General features: G+C 37.5%; 2 protein-coding genes across 9 annotated transcripts in view; both read right to left on the bottom strand.

Moving 5' to 3' along the window:
* Positions 1-7,794, bottom strand: part of TERB1 (telomere repeat binding bouquet formation protein 1) — a 33,206-nt gene extending 25,412 nt beyond the window's left edge. For 2 of the 7 annotated variants that reach the window (XM_020885017.2, XM_020885020.2), the window contains exons 1-3: positions 7,416-7,792; positions 6,842-6,922; positions 3,410-3,472 (exon numbers count right to left, since the gene is read on the bottom strand). In XM_020885017.2, the coding sequence (XP_020740676.2) occupies positions 3,410-3,452 (43 nt within the window). In that variant the 5' untranslated portion in view covers positions 3,453-3,472; positions 6,842-6,922; positions 7,416-7,792. Of the gene's footprint in view, positions 1-3,409; positions 3,473-5,527; positions 5,601-6,841; positions 6,923-7,415 lie in introns of all 7 variants that reach the window. The other 5 variants (XM_020885010.2, XM_020885008.2, XM_020885012.2 and 2 more) reach the window with 5 other exon arrangements.
* A 371-nt stretch (positions 7,795-8,165) lies between these two features.
* NAE1 (NEDD8 activating enzyme E1 subunit 1) overlaps positions 8,166-26,368 on the bottom strand; it is a 30,717-nt gene continuing 12,514 nt past the window's right edge. For both annotated transcript variants that reach the window (XM_070451192.1, XM_020884943.2), the window contains exons 3-20: positions 26,235-26,295; positions 24,977-25,007; positions 24,116-24,187; positions 23,808-23,887; positions 23,125-23,234; positions 21,403-21,512; positions 20,148-20,210; positions 19,432-19,495; positions 19,034-19,125; positions 17,142-17,201; positions 16,919-17,052; positions 15,314-15,389; positions 15,034-15,073; positions 13,699-13,785; positions 12,901-12,993; positions 10,461-10,575; positions 10,327-10,376; positions 8,166-8,407 (exon numbers count right to left, since the gene is read on the bottom strand). In XM_070451192.1, the coding sequence (XP_070307293.1) occupies positions 8,298-8,407; positions 10,327-10,376; positions 10,461-10,575; positions 12,901-12,993; positions 13,699-13,785; positions 15,034-15,073; positions 15,314-15,389; positions 16,919-17,052; positions 17,142-17,201; positions 19,034-19,125; positions 19,432-19,495; positions 20,148-20,210; positions 21,403-21,512; positions 23,125-23,234; positions 23,808-23,887; positions 24,116-24,169 (1,338 nt within the window). In that variant the 5' untranslated portion in view covers positions 24,170-24,187; positions 24,977-25,007; positions 26,235-26,295 and the 3' untranslated portion in view covers positions 8,166-8,297. The remainder of the gene's footprint in view (positions 8,408-10,326; positions 10,377-10,460; positions 10,576-12,900; positions 12,994-13,698; positions 13,786-15,033; positions 15,074-15,313; positions 15,390-16,918; positions 17,053-17,141; positions 17,202-19,033; positions 19,126-19,431; positions 19,496-20,147; positions 20,211-21,402; positions 21,513-23,124; positions 23,235-23,807; positions 23,888-24,115; positions 24,188-24,976; positions 25,008-26,234; positions 26,296-26,368) is intronic.

The following is a 26,368-nucleotide window of genomic DNA, read 5'->3' as shown; positions in this document are numbered from 1 at the left end:
CAGTTGTGTCCGACTCTTTGTGACCCCATGAACCACAGCACGCCAGGACTCCCTGTCCATCACCAACTCCCGGAGTCCACCCAAACCCATGTCCATTGAGTCGGTGATGCCATCCAACCATCTCATCCTCTGTCGTGCCCTTCTGCTCCTGCCTTCAATCTTTCCCAGCATCAGGGACTTTTCAAATGAGTCAGCTCTTCGCATCAGGTGGCCAAAGTACTGGAGTTTCAGCTTCAGCATCAGCCCTTCCAGTGAACACCCAAGACTAATCTCCTTTAGGATGGACTGGTTGGATCTCCTTGCAGTCCAAGGGACTCTCAAGAGTCTTCTCCAACACCACAGTTCAAAAGCATAAATTCATCAATGCTCAGCTTTCTTTATAGTCCAACTCTCACATCCATACATGACCACTGGAAAAACCATATCTTTGACTAGACGGACCTTTGTTGGCAAAGTAATGTCTCTGCTTTTTAATATGCTATCTAAGTTGGTCATAACTTTCCTTCCCAAGGAGTAAGAGTCTTTTAATTTCATGGCTGCAATCACCATCTGCAGCGATTTTGGAGCCCAGAAAAATAAAGTCAGCACTGTTTCCACTGTTTCCCCATCTATTTTTGGAAAGTATTAGTTCTTCATTCTAATATTAAAACTAAGTCATTAGAAAGGAAAAAAGAAAACTACAGACCAATATCTCTCACAAACATACATGCAAAAAATGTCTAAACAATTTTAACAAATTGAATTCAAAAGTAAATTAAAATTATAATGCATCATGACCAAGTGAGTTTATCCCAGGAATGCAGGATTAGTTTATAATTTTAAAAATCAGTCAATGTAATACAACAAACTAAAACAGAATACATCATCTCAGTATATGCAAAAAAAGCATTTGATAAAGTAAAATTTCATTTCTGATCTAAAAAAAAATTCATCAGACTTGAAACAGAAAGGAACCTCCTCAACCTGATGAAGTATATCTACCAAAAACCCTACAGTAAATACCATACTTCGCAGAGAAAGAATGAATTCTTTCTCCCTAAGGAACAAGACAGAGATGTTTAACATTGTACTGGAGAAGCTAGCCAGTGTCATTCTATTTAACATTCCATTTATCATTGCACTAGAGAGCCTAGCCAGTGCCATCAGGTAAGAAAAAAGAAAAGGCATCCAAATTTGGAAGGAAGTAATAAAACTATCAGTATTCACATACGACATGGCCTTCTATGTAGATAATCTGATGGAATCTACAAAATAGCTACTGAACTAAAAAGTGAGTATAGTAAGGTTTCAGAATATCCATTGAACATGCAAAAATCAGTAACATTTCTATATACCAGCAATAAATAATTAGAAATTGAAATTCAAAACCAATGCCAATTAAAATGGCATAAAAAATATGAAATACTGGAAGTTCCCTGGTGGTACGGGGGTTAAGACTCTGTGCTTGCACTGCAGGTGGCACAGGTTCAATCTCTGGTTAGGGAACTAGGATCCTGCACAAGGTGTGGCCAAAGAAAAAGAAAAACAAATTTTACTAGCAAAAGATGTGAATTACATACACACTAAAAAATACTGTGAGGTATTAAAGAAGACGGAAATAAAGGAAGTGATACACCTTGTTCACGGGTCAGAAGATTAAATACTGTTAAGATGTCAATTCTCCCCCAAATTGATCTAGAGATTCAATGCAATCCCAACAGGCTATTTTGGTACAAATTGACAAGCTGATTTAAATTCATACGGAAAGGCAAAGGACCTAGAATAGCCAAACAATTCTGAAAGAGAAGAGTAAAGATGAAGACTCAACTCTCTTTAATTTCAAGACTTAAAACAAACCTATAGTAATCAAGAGTATAGTATGGCATCAACAGATAAACAGATAAATGAAACAGAATATAGTACAAAAATAAACCCATATATATGAGTGGCTGTTTTTTTTTTTTTTTTTTTACAAAGGCAATGTAGAGAAGAAAGCTAGCCTTTTCAACAAATGGTTTTGGAACAACTGGATAATCATATTCAAAAAGACAATAAAACAAAACTTGAATCCATTATTCACACTGTATACAAAAACTAATTTAAAATAGATTGTAGTTCTAAATGTAAAATCTGAAACTATAAAATGTAAAATATACATATATATATATTCAGCTGTGCCACATCTTAGTTGTGGCATGAAGGATCTCCTACCTTCATTTGGAATGTGGAATCTTTTAGTTGGAGTATGAGGGGTCTTTTCAGGTGCAGCATGCAGGACCTTGTTAGTTGTGGCATGCAAACTCAGTGTCGCATGTAGAATCTAGTTCCCTGACCAGGGAGAGAACCCAGGCCCCCTAGAGTGGAAGTGTGAAGTCTTCACCACTAGACCACCAGGAAAGTCCCTTCACAAATTCTCTTATCTCTGTACCTCTTATAAGATCCTTAACATTACAACCTCCCTCTAGTTACTGCCATATATCTTCAGATAAGCTCTGAAGAAGAGCAAGCTATTCATGGGAATCTCTGGTGCCTCAATGGTAAAGAATCTGCCTGCAATGTAGGAGACGTGAGTTTGATCCCTGGGTCAGGAAGATCCTCTAGAGGAGCAAATGGCAACCCACTCCAGTATTCTTGCCTGGGAAATCCCACAGAGGAGCCTGGCAGGCTACAGTCCATGGGGCTGCAAAGAGTTGGACATGACTTAGCAACTAAACAATCACCACCAAGCTATTCATACTGTCTCCAGGTTATTTCCCACCCAGACCTCAATATACTGCAATCTGGCTGAAATCTATTAAGTTTACTATTAACAAAACAAATGAAAAGGCCAGTGGATACTTCAGTCATCATCTGTGACATTTAAGACTGAGCCTCTTGGGTAATGAGGGTAATGAGAATGCCTTTCTCAAAGCATTCTCATAAGGCTAATTTCCAAAATACCACATTCCTGTCTCTTTACCTTTCTGAAATGTTTTTCTTAGTCTTTTTTTTTTTTTCTGGGGGGGGGGGGGGTCTTCTTCCTCAGCCAAACCCTGATGTGATGGGGTCCATCAGGGACTACTATTTCCCATCCTATTATATTTTAGTATTTCCTCTCTGGTTAACCTCCTCCATGTCCATGAATTAAATTTCCATTTTTCTGAAGACAGCTCTGAAATTTGCTGGTGGTCCTCTCAGGTTTCCACTGTTCTTACATACACCTCCATTGAATCAGCCATCATATGGTATTCTAATTATCAGCATGCCATCTCCCATTAGAATGTCAGTTTCCTAAAGTCAGTGTGACTGGTACAGACTAGATGTTTAATAAATACTTATGTAAATTAGTGAATAATTCTTTCAATTCCTGGAGCCTGTCAGATAATCTGTGGTGTATTCCACAAATAGACTAAAAAACAAATCCCAGATATATGATCCATAAATTTCTCACCTTGTGTTTTCTTTGTGTCCTCACTTTCCATGCTTGTCTGCATTCTTTTTCCTTATATTTCATCTATAAGATAAAGGTATTCTCTCAATTTAAATCTATTTTGAGAATTCCAGAAGTATAGTATGCAAAGGAGTAGGAAAAGAACATGTGTGCTCAGTAGTGTCTGACTCTTTGCGACCCCATGAACTGTAGCCTGCCAGGCTTCTCTGTCCATGGGATTTCCCAGGCAAGAATACTGAATTGGGTTGCCATTTCCTTCTGCAGCAGATCTTCCTGACCCAGGGATCAAACCCACATCTCCTGAATTGGCAGGGCATATTCTTTACCACTGAGCCACCCAGAAAGCCCCTGAAACTTACTAGATACTAGACTTAAGTTCTCTGTGGCTTAGTTTCCTCATCTATAAAATAGAAATTTCCAACTTCATAGAGTTGTTACAAGAATTAAAATTGAAAACATACATGAATGCACCTCACATTCTTAAGTACTACAGGCATTCAATAGGTTTTATTAAACAAACACATGAATTATTGACTGAATCTAACTGCTCTGCTCCTCCTTCCTTATTTTCTTTTCTGTAAATTTTCATCCCATCATTTCAGATTGGGCACCCTCCATGAATCAGAGGTTTAAAACACAAATACTCACACACTCTTTAGATGTGCGTTTCTCTTCACAAGCTTAGCTTAATACTAAATTTTTTTTCTAACAACTTTTTTTTTCTTTCAAGCTTAAATCTTTGTTTATACATCATTCATTAGAAGAATTTTAAAAATAACTGGAAACCCTAATATGGCCTCTCACATTCTTTACTTTAAAATGCTAAGCTGATTTTTTTAGAAAAATATATCAGAGTCCAGTCAACTTCTTAGAACAATAAATCAGGACTCACAGAACTCAAAAATTCTTATTTACCCCAATACTATGTAGTTAAAGGGAGACAATTATTCTATTGTTCATTCTTACTCTCAAAATTAAAATTCACAACAAAAAATTTAATGATAAATATGCAAATCTTTTATAAAGTAATATACACACATTTACTGGGGGCTTCCCAGGTGGTGCTAGCAGTAAAGAACCTGCCTGCCAATCAGTTCACTTGCTCAGTCATGTCCAGTTCTTTGTGACCCCATGGACCCCACGCCTGCCAGTGCAGGAGATGTAAGACATGGGTTCAATCCCTGGGTCAGTAAGACCACCTGGAAGAGGGCATGGCGATCCACTCCAGTATTTTTGCCTGGAGAATCCCATGGACAGGGGAGCCTGGCATGCTACAGTCCACAAGGTCACACAGAGTTGGATGTGACAAAAGTGACTTAGTATACATGCACACACATGTTTACTAGTTTTGCCAGTTTCTTAACGTAAATATTCCATTAAAAAAGGAATGGGTAGGTACACCATAGTATATCCACAGGATACGATATTGTTACAAGAATATTGACATTTACTTGAAATGTTTGATAACACAGAAAAATGCTTATGTTACAATATAATAAAAAATAGCAAGACTCAAAATTTTATCTACAGTATGACCCCAATTATCTAGAGGCAAATATAAAATTTGATGGAAAACAGCAACATATTAACACTTCTTGTCTTTAGCTGGTAGTGTTTTATTTCACTGTTTTTCATTTTTCACACGTTTGTAAGAGAAGCTTCTAATGTTCAGCAAGCCCAGTGGTAGGTCAGGCCCTGCAAACCCCTATAAATCTTATAAATATTATTATTTTTAGTCTTTACAGCAACCCTGCAAGGGAGCTACAAGGATAAAGATAGATGAGAAGAAAGTAAACAATTTGTCCAAGTTCAAAGAGCTAGTCAGTGACAGAGCTGAAATGAGAATCAAGAAAACTGAGGTAAGGGCTACACTCTTATCCGTTACTCTGTTTCCTACATATAATTTGGAGACATGTTATAAACAGACATACTATATATACATAAACATATACAGGAAAATTTTCATTCTTTTCTAAAGGTTGAATTGCCTATGAGCAAATGGGTTAAGATTTGGAAAAACACTAGATTAAAAAACAATCTGTTGAAAAATTAGTCTATTCAGTGGGGAAGGAGAAGGTGGGATGAATTGAGAGAGTAACACTGAAACATATACATTACCATGTATAAAACAGAAAGCTAGTGGAAAGATGCTGTAAAGCACAAGGAGCTCAACCAGGTGTTCTGTGACAACCTAGAAGGGTGGGATGGAGTAGGGGTGAGAGGGAGGTTCAAAAGTGAGGACATATGTATATTTATGGCTGATTCATGCTATCCTATGACAGAAACCAACACAGCATTGTAAAGTAATTATCTTCCAATTAAAAATACTTCTGCTAAAAAAATAGTCCATTGTATCATACATGGAGGTTTTTGCTTTGTGAGAGTTTAAGGACTCGTTCCTTCATTTTAATTAGTCAATCTGCTTTTTAATAAGATTTTCATTATTAAAGAGGGATATAACTTTTAAATTGAAACTAACAACACAAACTACCTTCTATTCCCGTCTTTTTTATACCATTTTTAATAGTTACACAGTAAAATAAGATAAAGTTTGCCAAATATCTAGTAACATTAAAAACAAGTCATTATATTTACTTGCTACATACTTAAAAACATCCACAGCAAAGGATAAGTTATAACTTTCAAGTGATTAATAATTATAAATTAATTTTAAAGTATAAAATACAGTATATTCCCAAGAACAAAAGCACCTGCCCCAATAAAGCATATTGTTAAGTATTTTCAGAACTTAGTGAATAGATGCAAACTGTCATGAACAAGATTTCAAAATTATTTACTGTATTCTCACAAGAGGAAAAAAGGGATTCTTCCCCCGATCACCCCCCAGGTACCAGAAAGAAACTCTCCTACTTACAGGTTTCACTCAATTCCCCAAACTCAAATTAAAATTTAAGCAAGTAAAGGAGCTGAACACTACTTATTTATGTGGTCTAGAATATGTTACCATGAAAAGGTTTTTGAAATCTAAATAGCACCCCCAAAATATTAGAAAGATAAATGACATCATTCTGTGGATAAGGCTGGCGGGGGTGAGAATTCCACAATAAATGCCACCACTAAGTAGCTGACAGTGGATCCCCAGCTTGGACTCATCCCGCGTGGAAACATTCCTCTCAGCAGGCGAGAAAGGGCCAATATGCAACTAATGTTAAACTTTCCCTTACAATAGTTTAGGTTGAGAAATAACAATCGATCCGGTCCAGAAACAGGTTGCCAGTACCAGAAGCCATTTCACTACAACATCGGCACTCCCAGCCTCAGGAGCCTGGAGGATGGTTGGCATCCATCCGCATCACCTCACCCCAGTTTCCACGGGTAACTGGGTAACTGACAGACGTCTTTCCCAGGAAGGAGGGCAAACCACCCTGTTCCGTCAATTGGCGCTCCTTAACCCCCGCTGGCCTGGCTCACCTAAATAACTGGAGGAACTCCTTCTGAAGAGCATAAGTGGTCCCTCGGGCCTTTCTTTCTTAGAACAGGATTCTCCAACTCCTGCAGTGAGCGAGCGGGGCGCTGGTTAGCGGCCTGAGGCAGGCCCCACCACTTGCGATTCACCCAAAGGATAGTGGGTGGGTCTGAAAATCAGCCCCTTTAACATGCCTTCCCCCTCAGGTGATGTAGGACACAGGGACCCACACCCGACCTGAAAAACGACCTCCGCAGCAGCGCACACCTCCTTCATATATCAGAATAACCTGGGGAGACGCCCGGGGATTCTGAAGTACTATCGGGCAGAAAACTGCCAGGGTCTAGCCTCCTAAGTGGTACGTGACAGTTCTTTTTCCCTGTGGGGGCCGCAGCCGGGGAAGGCCGCCTCCTCTGGCAGGCCCCTTCCCGCCAACTCATTCCATCCCCCCTTGAGGGTCTGTTAAGAAGGTTAAGGAGAGGTGTGCCGCATCCCAGACATTCCACAGGAAGCGACGGGCGGGTTCCCAGGAGGAGCTAAGGGCCCCAAGGCGAAGAGAGTGGAGGCCGTGGCCTTTACCCTTAAGTCGCAGCGCGTTGGGTTTCCCCCTTTATCCCTCGACGTGCGCCTAGCTCGACGCCGGACCCGGTTTCCCGCCGAGAGGGCGCGCGCACTTCCGCAGGGCGGGACTTCCGGCCACCCCGCCCCTATTCGGAGTCAAACGCGCGCAGCCGGTCACCAGCATTCCAAAGGGCCGGGGTTTAGTAACTGTGTGCCTGTGTAAGTGGTGGAAAGTCACAACGTGAAACGGGAACTCCTCTAACCTCGCCGCTCTCCAAGTAAAGGGCTTTCTTTCCTTAAAGGGGCGTCTGCCTCAAGGACTCAGAACTGGCTGTAGAGTCGCTGAGGCCTTGGGGCAGGTGTATGCAGACGTGGGGACTAAGACTAGGCCCTAGGAGCCCCAAGCCCTGCCTTCATTCCTCTCTTCCAACCTTCCCTCTCCCTCCCTTTTGTAGCCTGTTTTTGTTTTCTGATAAAACTATACATTTGAAATACTTGTTTTCTTTAAATTGTATTAGTTTTAGCAAATAGTGATGGGTACTAAGATCTCCACAGCTTAAATCTGCACATGCCTTAAATTCATTATTTAAGCCTAAGAAAAAAGTATTTTAAGCTGTTTCTAATGTTAACACATTACTATAAGTAACTTTGAAATAGCAAGCCAAAAATAATGAACTCAATTAGGAATGGATAACTTTTATTCTGAGAGAATTGTTTCCTTCCTCTCCACCTCAGCTCCCCACCCGCCCCCCAAAGAACAAGATTACATTATTACAAATGAGAAAAATGTTTATTAAGGAAACAATTTAACAATTCTCCCCAACAGAACTTGACAGACTAGGGCACAACCTGAAAACAATTACAGTTTCAGTCATTTTAACACACTATAGGGTACTTATTCTACAACTGAAAAGTTGCTGAAGTTTGTGACATGCCACTATAAATGTAAGTATTATTAAAAATTACAAATTGCTTGGTGATTATTTTGATAACCTCTTGAGCAGCAGCTCCTGCAAGAAAAAAGGAGAAAAGCAAATCTTTGAAAAAGGTAAATTTTAAAAATTATATAAATATAAAAATACTCAATTCTGTAAAGAAAACCTTTCCTTTCCAAAACTAAAGATGTTTAACAGTAATCCAAAACAGACATAACTTACTGAGTCATATCAAAACAAGGGACTATAAGCTTTTATAACTGTTATTAAAGGAAATAAAAATTTTGTTCTATACAGTCACACCTTGAAATAATATGCCATAGTTTAAAAGAAGTTTTTAAAATTATGGTGGTTTAAAAATATTGGCAAAATATATGCTGCAAGAAGAAGTCAAACAGCATTATAAATTACTGCTGTTTTTTAAAAAGGCTTTTTTAAAGACAGAAAAGATTCTCAAAGGATACCCTTCTGTTGCATTTGAATTTTACCCTGTGCATGTTTTAAAATAAAAAGGGGTTAAAGGAATATTTATAATTTGGAAAAGATCTATATTAAATACTGCTAGACTGCTTTACTCAGTAACAGTCTGAGTATATAGAGATAGTAACAAATTTTAAAGTTAACTGTTCAAACAACCTGGCTTCCCAGGTACCTGCAATGCAGGAGACACAAGAGACTTGGGTTCTACCCCTGGATCAGGAAGATCTGGACAAGCAAATGGCGACCCGCTCCAGTATTACTGCCTGGAAAATTCTATGGACAGAGGAGCCTGGCAGGCTATAGTCCATGGGGTCACAAAGAGTCAAATACAACTGGTACGCATGCACATTCAAAAAAAAAAAAAAGAAAAGAAAACAAAGAAACAATAACAAAAAACAACTAAGAAAACAATTTTTCATCTTTTATAATCTGAAGCTTCTGCTTTCACATTCATTCATTCAATAAAATCAGACTCTGCTCTGTACCAGATACTGTCTTAGGCACTAGGGATACAGCGGGGAACAAAAGACAAAAATTCTTGTCCTCATGGATCTTATTTTTCAGTAGTGAGGGAGAGAGAATTTACAAACAAGGAAAATGTCAAGTGACTAGGAGCTAAGGAGAAAAAGCAAGGAGGGGGGTGGATATGAGTGCAAGAGGAGGGACTATTTTAAATCAGGGAATCAGGAATGGCCTCACAGAGAAGATAATATTTAAACAAAGACCCCAAAGAAGTGACTGGTGCAGAATAATAATAGAATGCACGTGTTGTAGACCAAAGGCATGTACCCCAAATTTGTATGTTAAAGCCTTAACCCTCAATGTGACCATATTTGGAGATAGTCTCTGGGAGGTAATTAGGTAACTAAGGTCATGGAGAGGGGCCTTCTAAGAAGAGACACTAGAGAGCCATGTTCCACCCACCCTCACCTTCCTGCACAGAAAAGAGGTTATGGCACCCAGCAAGATGGTGACTGCCTACAAGCCATGAAGAGACGAAGAGAGGCCTCACCAGAAACCAATTATACTGGCCCTGATCTCAAACTTCCAGACTCCAAGGAGTCTTATGAAAGAGAAGGTATTGTTGAGCTGGGTCATGAAAAGCAGGTAGATTTTAGACATGGAAGAAATAGGGAGATTTAGGGCAAATGGGTCCAGAGAGGGGTAAAGATTCAAGGAGCAGGAAATCAAAGGGCATGTCTAGGGGGAAAGCAAGTAACTTGAAAAAAACAAGGAAAGAAAGGCTGGGTAAAACCAGAGCACAGAATGAAGGACTCTGGATTTGTCTTCCAAGGACTACTATAGTGTATATATGTGTACTGGCAGGTCAGAAGGTTAGAGTGAGAGAAACAATCAGAGCTATGCCTCAGAAAGATTAATTACGCTTCAGGACAGCAGTGGGAGAGATGGAAAGCAGGGAAACCAACTGTGCTACACTGACCTCCTAGGAAAACAAAACTTCACAAGTGTACCATATAACAACAGGTGACAGTCTTCTCATCTCTGGAACTTACCCCCTAAGAATGCAGCAGTGGTGTGTGGTTCAGCAGCTCCATATCGGCAACTACAGGAAAGAATGGAGACAGAACACAGATTAACCATGTAACACAACAGTACTGTCTCCTAAATTCCCTAAAAAAATACTCACAATTCATGGACATAATCGTCTTTCACCATTACAGATAATCCATATTCCTGAAGGAAGCCAGTGAGACAAGACTTCAACTTTCCTATATCTTCTTCAACTTGATAGTTAGACACCCCTAAAATATATATATATATAAAAAATTAATTTTCATTGAAATAAATACATGACTCAAAACTGTTGACTGCCTCTTCTATTTAATCCAGTTTTAGCTGTTTAGTCAAAACTATAAATCTGAAATAAGAACAAAAATAATGGAAAGTATGAGACCAATATCTACAACTATCACAAACCTGTAACAATCAAAGAAACCATCTAAAAACCTATTATACATCTGAGTTTGACAAATCTGCTTTGTTCAGTGCTCTATACCCAGTATCTAGAAGACTATCTGACACATAGTTGGTGCTCAGTAATTGTGTGATAGAATTGAATGAATGAGAAAGTAATGTCATATACACACACACACACACACACACACACACACACACACACACACACACTTTATAAAAATTCTGGTGTTTATTACCCTTTCCAGGAGATTAAATGACACTAAGGACATAAAGCTATAATAATAAGTAACACTTATGGAGCATTAATAGATGTTGGACATTGTTTTAAATACCATCTATATATTACTTCATTTAATCCTCACAACAACCCTGTGAAATAGACACTATTATTACCTTCATTTTACAGATGGGAAAACTGAGGCACAGAGAGATCAGGTTATTTGCCTGAGTTACTTAGCTCATAAGTAGCAAAAGTGCAATATGAGCCCAGGCAGTTCTTAATGATCAAACTATGTCTCCAAAGGGAATCTGTTGTTATTACTACTGGAAGGAAAAATGTAATTGCCATAATATCCAGGTACTGTTAAATCCCTCTAGTTTAGCTTTTAATCCCTCTAGTTATCATTATTCTTTATCCTCAAAATAGTAGCATCTACCCTTTATTAAGTACTTATAAACAGCTAGGCAGTGTGTTAAGTGATTTTCATACATCATGTACCTAACCCTAACAATCTAACAGAGTAGTTATTATTGTCCCCATTCCATACTGAGAGAACTGAGACTTGGAAGGAAATAGTGACTCACCCAAGATCAAGAAGACAAGAAGTGATTTGAACCTAGGTTTAACTCCAAAGTCTGCTCTATGTAATAGCTAATTTCCCAAGATGGCTCCCCAATGAACACCTCTTCATGCCCTCATGTGGTCCCCCTTCCACTCAATCTAAGCTGACTCTGCGAAGCCAACAGGACATAAGTGATGCTTGAAAGCCATGTCATAAAAAGATCTGTGCCATCGAGCTGGGTCTTTTGAATTGTTAACTCTGGGGAAGGCAGCCACTATGTCAGAAATCTCAAACTGCCATGCTGAATGGAAGCCCCAATGAGCCATGAGGTGAGAGATGCCTGAGCAGCCCCCAGCAGTTCCAGATATCCTGCCTGAAGTGCCACACATGTGAGTGAGTACGTCATCTTGGATGACTCCAGCCCCAGGTATCCTGAACCTCCATTCTTGGATGACTCTAGCCCAAGGCATCATGCATCTCCATGGGATCCCCCTTCGCCAGTGAGAACTATCTAACTGAGCCCAGCCAATCCTCAAAGTCACAGACACAATAATGGATTGTTTTAAACTACTAAATCTGGGGATGGTCTGTTATGCAGAAGATAACAAAAAATACATTCTAAGCAAACAATACAAATAAAGCAGTACATTTATTTGGTGTTTTATTCTTTTTTCTTTTCTGGTAAGCTTGCTCATTAAGATTATAACTCGTTGGGTATACTACATCAGCTGGGGCAACAGACTTTATGACACACCCAGAATGTGCTGCTATGCAATAATCCTGCACAATTAAAACTATCATCTTAATAAAGATGTCCTGGACAACTGAAGACCTTTGAGCATATGCCAATACCCCAATTACTACATTTATAGATAACAAAAAATAGCTACTGAGCAAAGAAACATCTTTAGAGTTCTGAGTTCAGAAGTCACTGGCATACTTGTGATTTTCCCATTCTACCAAATCAAACTCAGTGTGAATCTCAGAAGTCAACTACAGAAACTAGCAGAAAAAAGTTTTATCCCATACGCAACCAACCAACAGTCCCCTGTAATAGTTCAGATCAAATGCTGTTTGCAGTTGGTTACATTTGGCCTCACTGAGATGACCCATGTGTAAACTGTTTACAGTGTGAATTCAAGCATCGTACTACTGTAAATACCCCAAGATCCCTTTAAGATTTCATTCCGTTTAAGTATTTATTTAAGATTTTATTGGGAACTCCCTGGCAGTCCAATGGTTAGGATTTGGAGCTTTCACTGCTCTGGCCTGGGTTCAATCCCTGGTAGAATAAAGATTCCACAAACCATGCTGTGAAGCCAAAAAAAATATTTTCACTGTATTTGATAATTTAATTGCTATCCTTACCTGGGTATCTACCATGCTGTTTATGAAATCTATCAACAGCCCGTAACATTAAGTATAATACTATCTCATTATCTGGATTGTCCATGCTGGAAACTGAAAGGAAAAACATTTCAGTATAATTTGGGTAATTCATGATTTAAAAACAAGGAAAAACCGAATTTACTATATACTCAAGTTTCAGAATACAAGGTAATTCTATCACAAAATTTAAATATTTTGTGGTAATAAAATAGAAAATGATACATAATAGTAAAATAAAGGGAAACATAAAAACCCAGTGGTATTGCAGATAGATAGTTATGGTCACATAATCTCTAATATAGTAGTAAAATGCTAAATTTAGCTCTTCTACATATAACACCACTTACTCAGTGACATAAATATGATTATATATAGATACATTAAGTTTTATAGGCTTCACTGATGGCTCAGATGGTAAAGAATCCACCTGCAATGTGGGAGACCTGGGTTCAATCCCTGGGTTGGGAAGACCCCCAGGAGGAGGGTACGGCAATCCACTCCAGTATTCTGGCCTGGAGAATCTCCATGGCAGAGGAGTCTGGTGGTCTACAGTCCATGGGGTCGCAAAGACTCAGACACAAGAGTCTGACACAACTGAGAGACTAAGCACCACACAGCACATTGAGTTCTATATTTTGAAATTACAACCACTTGGACAGACTTATAGAGTAAAATTTAGAGTATAAATATTTATATTATCCTTTATATTATCATCATACACTCTTATCAAATCCTTAAAATTAATTAATAACCTAGCATCAAAAGGTTATTACTCACTAATTTCATCCTTGTTAATTGTATCCAAGCTGTATTCTTCAGCTAAGGATCGACATCTCACCACTCGAAGAAATGCTGAATTGCTGCCTGAACACAGGAAAGGTATGATGGGAGTAAATGGTTAAGATACACTAGTATCCTGATTAAGAACAGAAAATTTTGTGTATCCTCTTTACAGACATAAAAATATGAAGAAGTGGCTCTAATGTTAGCAGAAATGGCACTACAACGCAAGCCATCTTAAATTCATGTTCTTGGCGTTACAATCAGTTCAGCACTGAGTACGTGGGTGACGGTACTTGTCTGAGCCTCACTTTTCATTTGTAAAATAGAAATTTATTTTTTAACTGAGTCGTTCTGTGGGTCAGAATGGCAAATGTATAAAGTATATACCTAGCAGAAAGCCTGACAGGGCTCAATGAATAGTAATTTTTATTATTATTCTGAATAAGCAGTCCTGAAGGAGAGTGGTATATATATAGTGTGCTCTGGGTATATGTTAAGGCTTTAAAAACAAAAAACTTTGTAATGGGAATTTTCAAACATATTCCAGTAGAGAGACCAAAATAATACCCAAATACCTTCAAATACTCTCAAATACCCAGTATCCAGCTTTTAATCTGGTATCATATAATGTAGTGGAACAAACACTAATGCATAAACGAGGTGCAAGATTAGTAGTGAAACAGAACATTAAATCTAAGCCTAAACAAACATTGCTGAAGAATCTTAAAATGGATAATTTGGATACACATATTTTAAGAATGGGTAACATACAAAACATGCTTTTCCAGAAAGAGAGGTCATAGCTACAGGGAAAAATTCTCAGATGGCGTATGAAGCAGACTTTATTATTCTTAAACTAACTCTTAAATACTCTGGGCCTACTCAAGAGTTATCAAAAAGACCCCAGGAGCCTAGCCACTCTAAAACTAAATGGCAAAATTCCTAATTCTATCACAGTCTGATCAAATACTGATCAAAATTAGTATTTAAACCAATCTTGTCAATGTACATGTGACTCAAGACTTCATACCCAAACTCTTCAGATAAGACTTTTCCAAGTTAGTTAAAATTAATAAGCAGAAAACAATTCTGCACTACTGATAATTTTCAATGTATCGATATAGATATGATCTGTCTCTGATCAGTCTTAGAATACCCTCTCCTTTCATTATGAGAGAGAGAAAAAAACCTTACCCAATAATTACCTATATCAATACCACTGAGACCATGGAAAAATTTTAATTTCAACCATTTAAAATTGCTGGGAACATTTCCCATGTCACATTTTTTATCAAACAAAATAAGGAAATTTAAGTCAAGGTGACTTACAGAGTAATTTTAATTCTTTCTCTGAAATGGACTCTGGTGCCTGTAAAGAGATAAATGCAGATTTTGCTCCAGTGTAAAAGAAGATCAACAGAGGGTGCAGCACAAAGCCAGTCACTATGACAGGCCTTCTCATTAGGCAGGCGAGTGAAAGACCCTCTGCAGATGGTCTGAGCCAGTGCCACACCCTCTCTCTGAGCCCTTCCTGGCTGGGTTTATGCAATACAATCTGGCCCATGTGGAGCTGCACTGTCTGCTAAAGGCACTGAGCCCAGCAGCTTACCTGGCCTACAGACTGAAGCAATTTGGCAACATGATTACCCACAGCAGCAGCATCTTTCTTTGCTTTTTCACGGTAACTGGAAAAGAACAACAAAAAACTGCTATTAACAAATATTTAAATTGCCAGATTTAAATATCACCATGAAGGAAAAAAAAAAGTGTCTTTCCCTTTCATGAAAAAAATACTGATCTGGCAACATATGAAATGCGACAATGCCATGGAAATGCTACCAGTAGCACCTGTTAGTGGGTGGTGATGGACTCTGGGACTTCACTAATACCTAGGCTCTCTGAGTAATTAACAGCACCTAACTTAAAACCTGCCCTCCTGGAGAAGTCCATGACCCATGCTTCTCTGATAGAGGACCTAACAAAATATGCTGCAAAAGAACATGCTTAAGCTCCCTCGTGGCTCAGATGATAAAGAGTCTGCCTGCAATGTGGGAGATCCGGGTTCAATCCCTGGGTTGGGAAGATATCCTGGAGAAGGAAATGGCAATCCACTCCAGTATTCTTGCCTGGAGAATTCCATGGATGCAGGAGCCTGGCAGGCTTCAGTCCATGAGGTTGCAAAGAGTCGGACACGACTGAGAGACTTCACTTTCACTTTTCCAATCTCCTTGAAGTCGAGTCCAAGGAAAGTTAAACCCTTCAAAACCAGCCATCTAGCAAATGCATGTAAAACTTGAGATGGTCACCCTTAGAGATGATCAGCATTAAGCTGATCACCTCTGATATGAAGTCATACTTCTTTCTCTCAACTGACTTTTCCCAAGTTTTAAGTAGTTGAACTTTTAGGCTAGGGCAACAAAGATTTGTTAAGAGAATGACTGAGATGAAGAGTGCAATCTGTCTATGGAATAGAGACCTTCTCTGTGACACATTATCTGGCTCTTGAAGAAGCCAGGCCAGTGGCCCTGCGTTTATGCACAGCATGCCCAAAGATACACAAGGGTAATTATCTATTGAGACCCATCCTTATGACAGTGGATAGCACATGTCTGTCTATAGTCATGAACTCTAAATTATGAAACATTAATGACAAAAAATTTATCAAAAACTAAAATCTTGAAAGCTTTAAATTACAGATAAAAGAGTATAGGGCCGTGGTTATGAGTACAGATCTGAGTTTCATGAATTCAAATCCTGGTTTTACCATTTATCAGTTGTCCTGCCCTGAATAAATTATCTCTTCTATGCCTTAGTTTCCTCACCTGTAAAATTGGGACAATAACAGTATCTCTCTCATAGGATTTTTGTGAATATTAAATTAGTTAATACATAGAACAGTTCATAGTACAGAGTTAAGTGTTCAAATGTTAGGCTTTATCTTGAAATATGCAAGAAAAAGTCTAATGCCCAGAAAGCAAGTGGGAACTCTCTATACTTTCTGCCCAATTTTGCTGTGAACCTAAAATTATTCTTAAAAATAAAATAAATTTTTAAAAACACCTGCCCTCCAAGTTTTTTAGCTTATTTTTAAAGCAATGAGATTATAACAAACTTTCATTTGATTTCTGATTTCTGGTAGACTGATAAAACATGTTCTTCTCTAATATAAACAGATTGATTTTTCTCTTACATAGCTTGAAGACAGGTGACTTACACATTTTGAAGTTTTATATATTTGCCTGAATCTGCAATCATATCAGGAATTGTGCCTCGAACAGGTAGATTTCCTTGACCCTCTTTGGCCACAAATTCCTTTAAGGCACGAGCTAAAATCCAAAATGTTGGAGTCTAAAAAAAAGAAAAAGAAATTTATATTAACTGACATTTCAATATGACCTGAAGGTTAAGGGGCACTAATTTTACTTTTTTGTTGTTACCTGTTTGGTGATATTTATGCAGCGATCATCATTAAATATATCTTCAATACTGCTTGGGATCTAAAAAAGGAACACAAAACATTTACCTATACTAAGAATTTGCCCACCTTTATTTTAACTGTAATCTTCCAAACAAGTTCAAATACAAACTTCTGATTTGTTTGAACTTTTATTCAGAATTCTCATCAGATGGAGATTTGTTGGGGAAAGAAAGAACGGAAGAAAGTCCCCTCCTGCCCACTCCGGTTAGCATTTAAAGACTGACCTATATTCTTACATCATATACGGAGTGAAGATAGAGCCTAAGTAAATCTTTTTACAGTTATATTTGAGGACAGAATGAAGAAAACAGACATTAATCCCAAGCTAGATTTGTAAACCTTCATGTTTTTTCAGCTTTAAAAAATCTGAAACCTGTATACCCTAACTAGTGATGGTGGACGGAGACAAGCACTCTGAATAAAAGCAAGACAGTTAAATTAAGAACTTTTAATGCAAGCAAGAATATCATATGTTATAAAAACTATAGAAATTGTAGGCTTTGGTTCTACTGTTATGTGGAAATAAGAAATTTCTTACTGGAAACTCCTAACTGGTCTCTCTGCTTCCACTCCCAGTCCTCTAGTCTTTTGTCCTCAAAAGAGCCAGAATAACATTTTTAGAAATATAAATCAGGTCACTTCATTCCTCTGCTCAAAACACTTCAGTGGCCTGCACTACTTTTATGATGGGGCCCTTTCTGCCTCCCCAAACTTAAATTCCTCCCACCACCTTCCCTCTTGCTCACTTCATTCCAATCACAGCGGCTTTCATACCCATCCTTGAACAAATGCCAGGCGCCATCCCACTTCTGGGCCTTTGTACTTGTGCTTCCTCAGCCTGAAAAGCTCTCCTTCCAGACCTCTGCATGTCACACCTCACTTAGGCTTCTGCTTAAACACATCTCCTTCAAGTCCCCCTGGTCCCTCCCGATCCCAGGCCTCCTCCTTCCCCTCATGCTCTACCCCTTTGTTCTGCTCTAATTTTGTTCATAGCACCTAGTACATATGTCTGTTTGCTTAGCTCACTGACCCCCAACCACAGAACGTTGTTTGTTTTTTTCAATTGGGGTAAATTATACATCCAGTGAAATGTATAAATCTTAAATGACAATTTGATGCTTTCTTGTAACTATACATATACTTTTAACCATCACTCCAGTTGAGACATTAGAAAATTTCCATCACTCCAGAAAACTGTGTGATTCACAGAGCACAAACTTTTAATCACTCAGCAACACTACCTCACTGTCTCCAGAAAGTCTGCAATGACACCTTAAGTGCTTTCCTAACTTGAAAGGTAGAGGTTTTTGCTGTTTTAAACTATAAGAAAATTCTAACTTAAACTAGCAATTGTGTTATTCCAAAGTTCCCCCAAAACTTCACTGGTCAGACTTCAACAATAAAGTCCTCAAAGTAATTTTTAAGGTGTATGATGTCATTAAGAACATCTTCCAATGTATTCAAATAATTACTGTTACAAGCAGATGCAAAAAAATAAAAGCAAATGCAGAGTAAGATTTAACTTTTCAGGCAACATTATGTGGACCAGCAAAACAACACCTTCATTATATAATTCCTACCCCTAAACCCTTACTACTCACAAATCATGTACTTCAAACAATTAATTTATGTAAATCACTGCGTAAATATTATATGCTGAAGCACTGACGTCCATTTTAACAAGGACAATACAGAATCTAATAAAAGAAGATTAAAGCTGTATTATAATATTAATTTTTAACCAACTATACAATGTAAGAAATATTAAATTAAACCTAAAATCAACTATTTCACCTATGAGGACTTCAGAAAACACCTTTCACTGGTGAATAATTCAGTAGCTCTTAATACCTGAGTTGTATTTAGTGCTGTATTCACATTTTTAATAGCTTCTTCAAAATTCTCTTCATCTTCTGGAGCCCCATTTTCATTCTTTAAAATTCCTATTAAAATAGAAACTGATTAGCAAAGGACAGCCCTTTTCTTTTCATTCCTTCTCTTTCCCCAACATTAAGGAAATAACCTTGTCAGATTCGGAAGGGAGGATTGGATACTGAACCTTAAGAAGGAATACAGCTTATCATTAGTCATTCTTAAAACTACACAAGGAGTGGTTCCTTAACCTCCCCTGAGGAAAATAAAAGCTCTGGATGGCATCATTCAACAAAAGTGCTGACAGAAATCCAGTAAAATTAGCTTCAAGCAATCTTTTTAAACTTTATATGAGGTTTAATCAAATCCCAAATTACCTTGTCTAATCAAATCTCTGAAGTCTTCTTTTTCTTTATACGTTTTAGGTATTCGTCCATTGGTCTAAATTGGGTTAAATAAATTTAAATATAGTTGTAAAAACTCAAGATATGGAAATTAAAAGTCCAGTTCCCCCCATTTTCCCATCCACATGAGATTGCATCAGCAAATTGACACCTCAGTGAAACCAGCTGACTTGATAAAAAACGAAAAGTGTGGGCCATTTCTCTACGTTCATTCCTCACTGCCAGTTTCAGAATGACATTTGTTCAAATTTCATTTTGTTAATAAAAATGTCAGTATCAAAGAGAAAATGCTAGATTCAAACTGAAAAACACCCACCTTTCCTAAAACCCCACAAGGAAAAAATATCAGTCTCCCATCCCCTCCAATGAAATTCTTTTTAATAAACTGAAAAAATAGAGTCACATATGGAATGTCCTTTCTCAAAAAAGGAAATACTGGGACTTCCCTGCTGGTCCAGTGGTTAAGAATCCGCCTTCCAATGCGGGGGATGTGGGTTCGATCCCTAGTCAGAGAACTAAGATCTCACATGCCGTGGGACAACTAAGCCCACGCCACAGCTAGAGAAGTCTGTGTATAAGCAACAAGAAGTCCTGTGTGCCAACAAAGGTCCCACATGCCACAACTAAGACCTAACACGGTCAAATAAATAAATAAATTTTAGAAAAAAAAAAAGAAAGGAAGGACATACTTCACTATACCACTGTGCTAAGTATTTAGCTACAATCACAATCCATGGAGTGTGGCTATGGTCCTAAAAATAAAACAATCAAAGAAAATATCAGTATTAGTTAACATTTATTTTTCACTACACCGTATCATTTTCAATTCAACAATATTTTACGCAATTATTCCACCATGTTTGCATCTCTCAGTATATGTGGAATAATGAATGGAGGAAAAATGAGCTGGGTTAATAAAAATTGCTTAACAAAGCTTTTCGAGGCAGTGTCCAATTTAATCCTAGTAAGGCAGGTATATACTACGACTGTCCCCTTTTACCATTCAGAAAACAGTCTCAGAGACAGCCACTCAGAAATAAAGCTCAAGTAGAGCTTCCCTGATAGCTCAGTTGGTAAAGAATCCGCCTGCAATACAGGAGACCCTGGTTCGATTCCTGGGTTGGGAAGATCCCCTAGACAAGGGGTAGGCTACCCACTCCAGTATTCTTGCCTTGAGAATTCCATGGACTGTATCATCCACGGGATCGCAAAGAGTCAGACATGACTGAGCGACTTTCACTTTCACATCTTGATTTCAGACACCAAGCCTAGACTAAGGACAAGGGATCTTTTCTGTGTTTGCTGATGAACCAAATACCTGCATTTTAATTAATGTGTAGGTAGGAAAATACATATATATGCCTTAAATTACATGGCCTGTTATAAATATCATTATTTCTATAATGAAATATGCAGTTGCCTTGGTAATTCTCAAACTCTAAAAATAAGTTTCAACAGGAGTCAATTTCAACAAACACCCACCTCACATTCAAACTATTTAAAAAAGTACATCTCTTTGTTTAGGAGAAAAGAACCATGAAGAGGGCTTCTGGTACATGTCAGTGTCCAATCCGGTGGTTAGGACTCCATGCTTCCACTGCAGGGGCGCAGGTTCAGCCCTTGGCCAGAGAACTAAGATCCTACGTGCCGCATGGCAGGCAAACACACACACACACACACACACACACACACACACACACAGAGTCCAATTTCTCGACCTGAGTGTTGATTACACAGATGTGTTCAGTTAATGTACTTTTCTTCAATAAAAAAGTTTTTAAATTTGGGGGAAAGATAGATTTATTTAAAATAAATCAAGCACAATGTTGTTACTGTGTGACCTGTGTGAGGTTTCTATTTTCTCACTTTGTAATTCAAAAACCTTAGGTTAAAAAAAAAGGTTTTCAGTATACTTGTAAATGAAAAGTCACACATACTACCAACCTTTTTTTCCATATGATCCAAATCATAAGACTGAAAATGCTCTCTCAGTTCAGGAAATGGCTTATCCAGTCGTAGATCCTCTAACGCATTATCTGGATGAGATTCTATTACTGTGAACCAAATAATCCCGAAAGATAAACTTATTTCCTTAGCAGTATTGCTGGCAACATCTATATTACAGGAACTTAGGAAATCTGGAATTTTTAAATGGACATAGGGCCTACAGGTTTTTCTCATTGTTTTGTTCATTACTGAGTTTAATTTACGTATACATAAAACTTGTATTTTACTAAATGCACAAATCGTAAGTGGACTACAGTATTAATAAAAATAAAACCAAGAGTCCTTTAGTGCAGAATTTTCTTGTTATTATAACTGGAAAAGATGAAAATGTGTTCAGATAGCACCAAAAATCCTACCCTTCCTCCTCCTGTGGTTTTCAACAGACAGCATCACCATCTACCTATACCTCTTCCTTAGGAATGTGATGGTCTTCCCTGACTTCGAGCTTCCACGGTCCAGTTATCTGTCATTCCCCACATCCTGATGTCACTTCGTACATAGCCCTCCATATAGGAGAGTACAGGGAAGTGTGTAATTTCAGTGAGTGTTTAGAGCGAGGCTCAGTTCTGTCACTTGCTAGTTGTGTGACCTTAGGCAAATAACTTAATTTCTCTATGCCTCAGCATCCTTATCTGTAAAAAGCAGATACAATAGTATCTACTTTATAAGGATTTGGAAAAGAGTAAGTGAAATAACCCACATAAAGGCCAGCACACAGCTACCAAGCTTAACCTTCACTATCATCTCTCCCCTCTTCCCTATCCTCATAACATCTGCCCTCAATCAAGGACGCTCTCTGTCTCTCTTTCTCAGACCTAGACCACTGAAAATCTCCTAAAAGCAATCCTTGCCTCCAGCCTTTGTCCCTCCAAACCCATTCATTCTCCACCGGGCTTCAGAGTGACCCATTTAAAACAAAATGTTTACCTTATCACTCTTCCCACAACTCTTAAATGACCCAGCCCCACTGCCAAAAGCTTATCCCCAAAAGCCACTCCCTAGCTTCCCAAGCAGACATCATTCTTCAGTGGTGACTGTATCACTGCACTAACAGACGACCTGGCTTACAGCAATGCATGAGTCCTGGGTGAAAATCTTACGATGGTTTAAGATCAAAATTGTGTAAGTAAGGGACTTGAGTTGATGCAAGCCTGCCTTTGAATGACTTTAGTCTCCTACTAACAGTTTCCTTGGAACAGTAGTTAATCAGATGCCTTGATTGTTGTGTGGAATTACACCCGAACTGGGGGAGCCTGAGGCCTACGTAAGAATAGAATAGAAAACTGGTGGGGAAAAGGTAGTGTAACCTCTCTGTATCAGTGTGACCAACATACCTTGGCTCTTGCCTGTGCCAGTCATATATGCCCTATGTAGGTTAAGAGGCAAAAAAAGCTAGGTATATGCATAGCTGCCAGGCCTCCTAATAAAATGAAGAAAATGTACCTATTTTATCTCCTGCTTTGTATTCTTCTATAATACTTAGTAAAGGAAATAGGAAGATTAAAGCCTACTGATTCTGATTAGCACTTTGAACCTGTAACCAGAGTTGTGCTGCTATAAATTAACTTTGTGATTTCAAACTGACTTTCTAAATTATCAAGTTCCTAAAATTACAGCTAAAACAACCAACAGGAAGCCCCATATGCACAACAATTTTACCTGGATGTTCTTTTATAATGATCCTCATATAACCAACTAGTCCATATGTCCTACAGATCAAAAGAGGGATTTGGGAATTCCAGAGGACATCTGCTAAACGTAGTAATGTACTGTAAAAGAAGGCATAATAGACAAGAACATAAACAAATGGATATATGCCCAACATGAAAATGCCTTAAAATGAAGAAACTTCCTTACTAAATAATAAATGCAAAGATATATCTATTGTATTCACATAAACAGCATATTTACATAAAGATAGGCTGAAAACCAAGCAATTCCACACGGCAGCAGTTTCAAAGTAAGAATACCTTTTGGACTAAAGAGATAGGAAAGCCTTGTCTTTTGTATTAGGGAGAATGTTACTGAAAAACATTTATATAATAAAGAAGAAAATATTTATAAAACCTATTTATCTATCCCCTAGCACTCCCTGTAATTAATTCTGCTTTTTTTTTCCCCACTAAAAAAATATCCAGTGTTCAATTTAACTGTTCTAAGTTTCACATCTCAGTGTGTTTCTCTTCTTTATCTTTTTAATGCTGGAGATTTTAATTAGACCACTTCTAATTAAAGGTTTCTATGGAATTGAAGAATTTAAAGACTATAGACTCTGCAGAGAAAACAAACTATGCAAATCTAATAAGAGGTTAAAATAAAAACAAATTAACTTAAACATTTACCTTTCAGAAAGCTGAGTTGCAACCACAACGGTAAACCTACAGAAAAATGAAGGATCATTGTCTAGAAGGTTTTCTGGACTCTAAATAGGACAAGGGAAAGAAAATCCAACAATTTCACAATCATATTAAACATGACAGAAATGGTTAAGCTTTTTTAGAACAAGTGAGGCAAATGCTAGACTCCAATGTTAAAATAATTCAACTTTCAACATAAAAATACAAAGATTAAAAATTCTAAATTCCTAGGGCTCTGAATTACTAAAAAATTATATTTCTGTACAGAAATAATAACATATATACATATATACCTCTTCCACAAAACTCCCAGAGACATCATTATTTAATTCTTGTAAGAATTCCATGGCAGCTTGAGCTCGGTTCTTTAAAAAACAAAACATTTGACTTCAATTAGAAAAAAATTTGGTTAAAATGTAACTCCCTAATTTACAGATCAGGCAAACAGACTTAAAACAACCCAAATTCCATGTATAGATATGAAACGTCTGCTTTTCATAGTGTTCAAAAACTGAGATTAAACCATAATATTATTTAAAACAGAGCTAAACCATCATTATTCAGAATTCTTACATGACTACATGATTTGCACTCTACTTTTCTGATTAGGCAAATGACCAGAAAACTCTGGGTAGCAGGCAGGGATATTCTAAGTCATGTTTAGACTTATGCTAACCTTCCACATTTACAATCCCGTATAAGAGAGGTCAGTCATTAAGGAAACTACATACATAACACTATATAATACATTATGTAGTACATAATACACATAAGTTGACCAATATGGTTTTGTAAGATTTTTAATATAAAATACAAAAATAAGACACATTCTAACTCTTGCAAAAATCTTAACCAAATACCCCAACTTCTGACCATTAACATTACTCAGTATTTAGCTTTAATACAGGATACAATCTAAAACTTCTAAGTTCTTAAACTACCAAGCACATAAATTTTATAAGATCAGAAAGAACTGAGATAATTAAATTTTTTTCGGAGAAATAATAAGATCTTTTTTAAAAACAGGTTATAATGATTTTAATACAATTTAACAGTTAACCTCTTTCAAAGTAAAGCTTTTCAAGCAATCAAAACATAGCAACATCACTAGGTGTTCAAATACAACTATATTCTATTACAAACTGATTTTTTACCTTGCCAATACTGCTTCTCTGAAGGAAAAAACTAAAATAGAATAAAGAAAAATTTTAATGGCTTCTTTGACTATAAAGGGAAGGTTATGTGTAATACCCTGTGCACTTCATTCATAGTTTAAAACAAACTATATTTTAATTTTAGACTGTAATAGACTTCCTAGAGGAAGAAAGCTGAGTGAAAACTTATAACCAAAGACAGGCTAATACATCAATGTTTCCCAAAGTGTGTGCCATAGAATATGCATTTCATATGTTGAAATGTGCTGAGAAAAAAGGGTTCCCTGGCTTTAAAAAGTTTGGGAAACACCATGCGTTATATCCTCTCTTGGAAATTAATAGTATACATAATACACAATATTAAAATCTTATACTAAGGAAATACTTTATAATTTGACCATGGAATCCGTACGCCCATTTACCAGCTATAAACGTTTCCTACAACCAAAGTTCCACAGACCCATCCTTGGGAAATGCCAGACTGAACAGTCTGCTCTTGCAGGTAACTATAACAGATTTATTCAGACTTCCTCCCACACATACCCTTATCATGTCCTAAGGCCCAGATCTGAGTCTGCTTCTCAGTCAGGGTACTCTACCCAAAGAAAGGATAACCAAGCTCAATATGAACCAAAATCTGATTTCCCTTGTATTTACTCATTGTTGTTGATTTTTGACAAATATAAGAGAACCCAGACTCCAAGTTCCTGAAAAGGGAAGCCTGAAATCCAAATTTGGGAATGCCCTGACAGTCTATATGTGATCATCCTTAAAGAATGATATACAAGCCAACTTTAAAATGGAATTTTTATAGAGACAATATAGTGTAGAAGGAGATATACCTGGACCAAGCTTAGAAGACACCACAAATAAAAGGTAGCTTTTATTATTCTTATAATCCTAAAATATAATTACTGTTAATTACATACAAATACCTAGGAATCAAGGCAAGGACTTAGGAAGGATACAGATTTCACAACTTAAGGAATAACGACTACTCTTTGCATTAATAACATCAATAAAGACAGTAATGATGACTATCTTTTACTCACAGCCTATTTGCCAGACACCTTGCTAGCACTTTACCTACATTAACTCACTCAATCCTTGCTGTAATCCTAAACACAGAGTTGACTTGACTTTCCACCTGAAAGTCAAGTCACCCTGACTGAGGAGGTGAAGCTGGGATTTAGCCCTTGCTCTCCATGACAATGCACTGCCTTCCCTCAAGCATGTATTTGAAAAGAATAGAACATACTTATTTCCAGCATCTTCTCCGCTGACCTGATTTCCATCAATAATTGTAAATGAACCAATACCTGGGAAACAAAACAGAGTCCGTCAAGAACATATGTTTCTAGTTAAAAACCTTAAAGAAGTAAATTTTCAACC

This window comes from Odocoileus virginianus, chromosome 20 (assembly GCF_023699985.2).
Source record: "Odocoileus virginianus isolate 20LAN1187 ecotype Illinois chromosome 20, Ovbor_1.2, whole genome shotgun sequence".
NCBI lineage: Eukaryota > Metazoa > Chordata > Mammalia > Artiodactyla > Cervidae > Odocoileus > Odocoileus virginianus.
The sequence above is the reverse complement of the archived record's forward strand: the minus strand, read 5'-3'. Positions and strand labels throughout refer to the sequence as shown.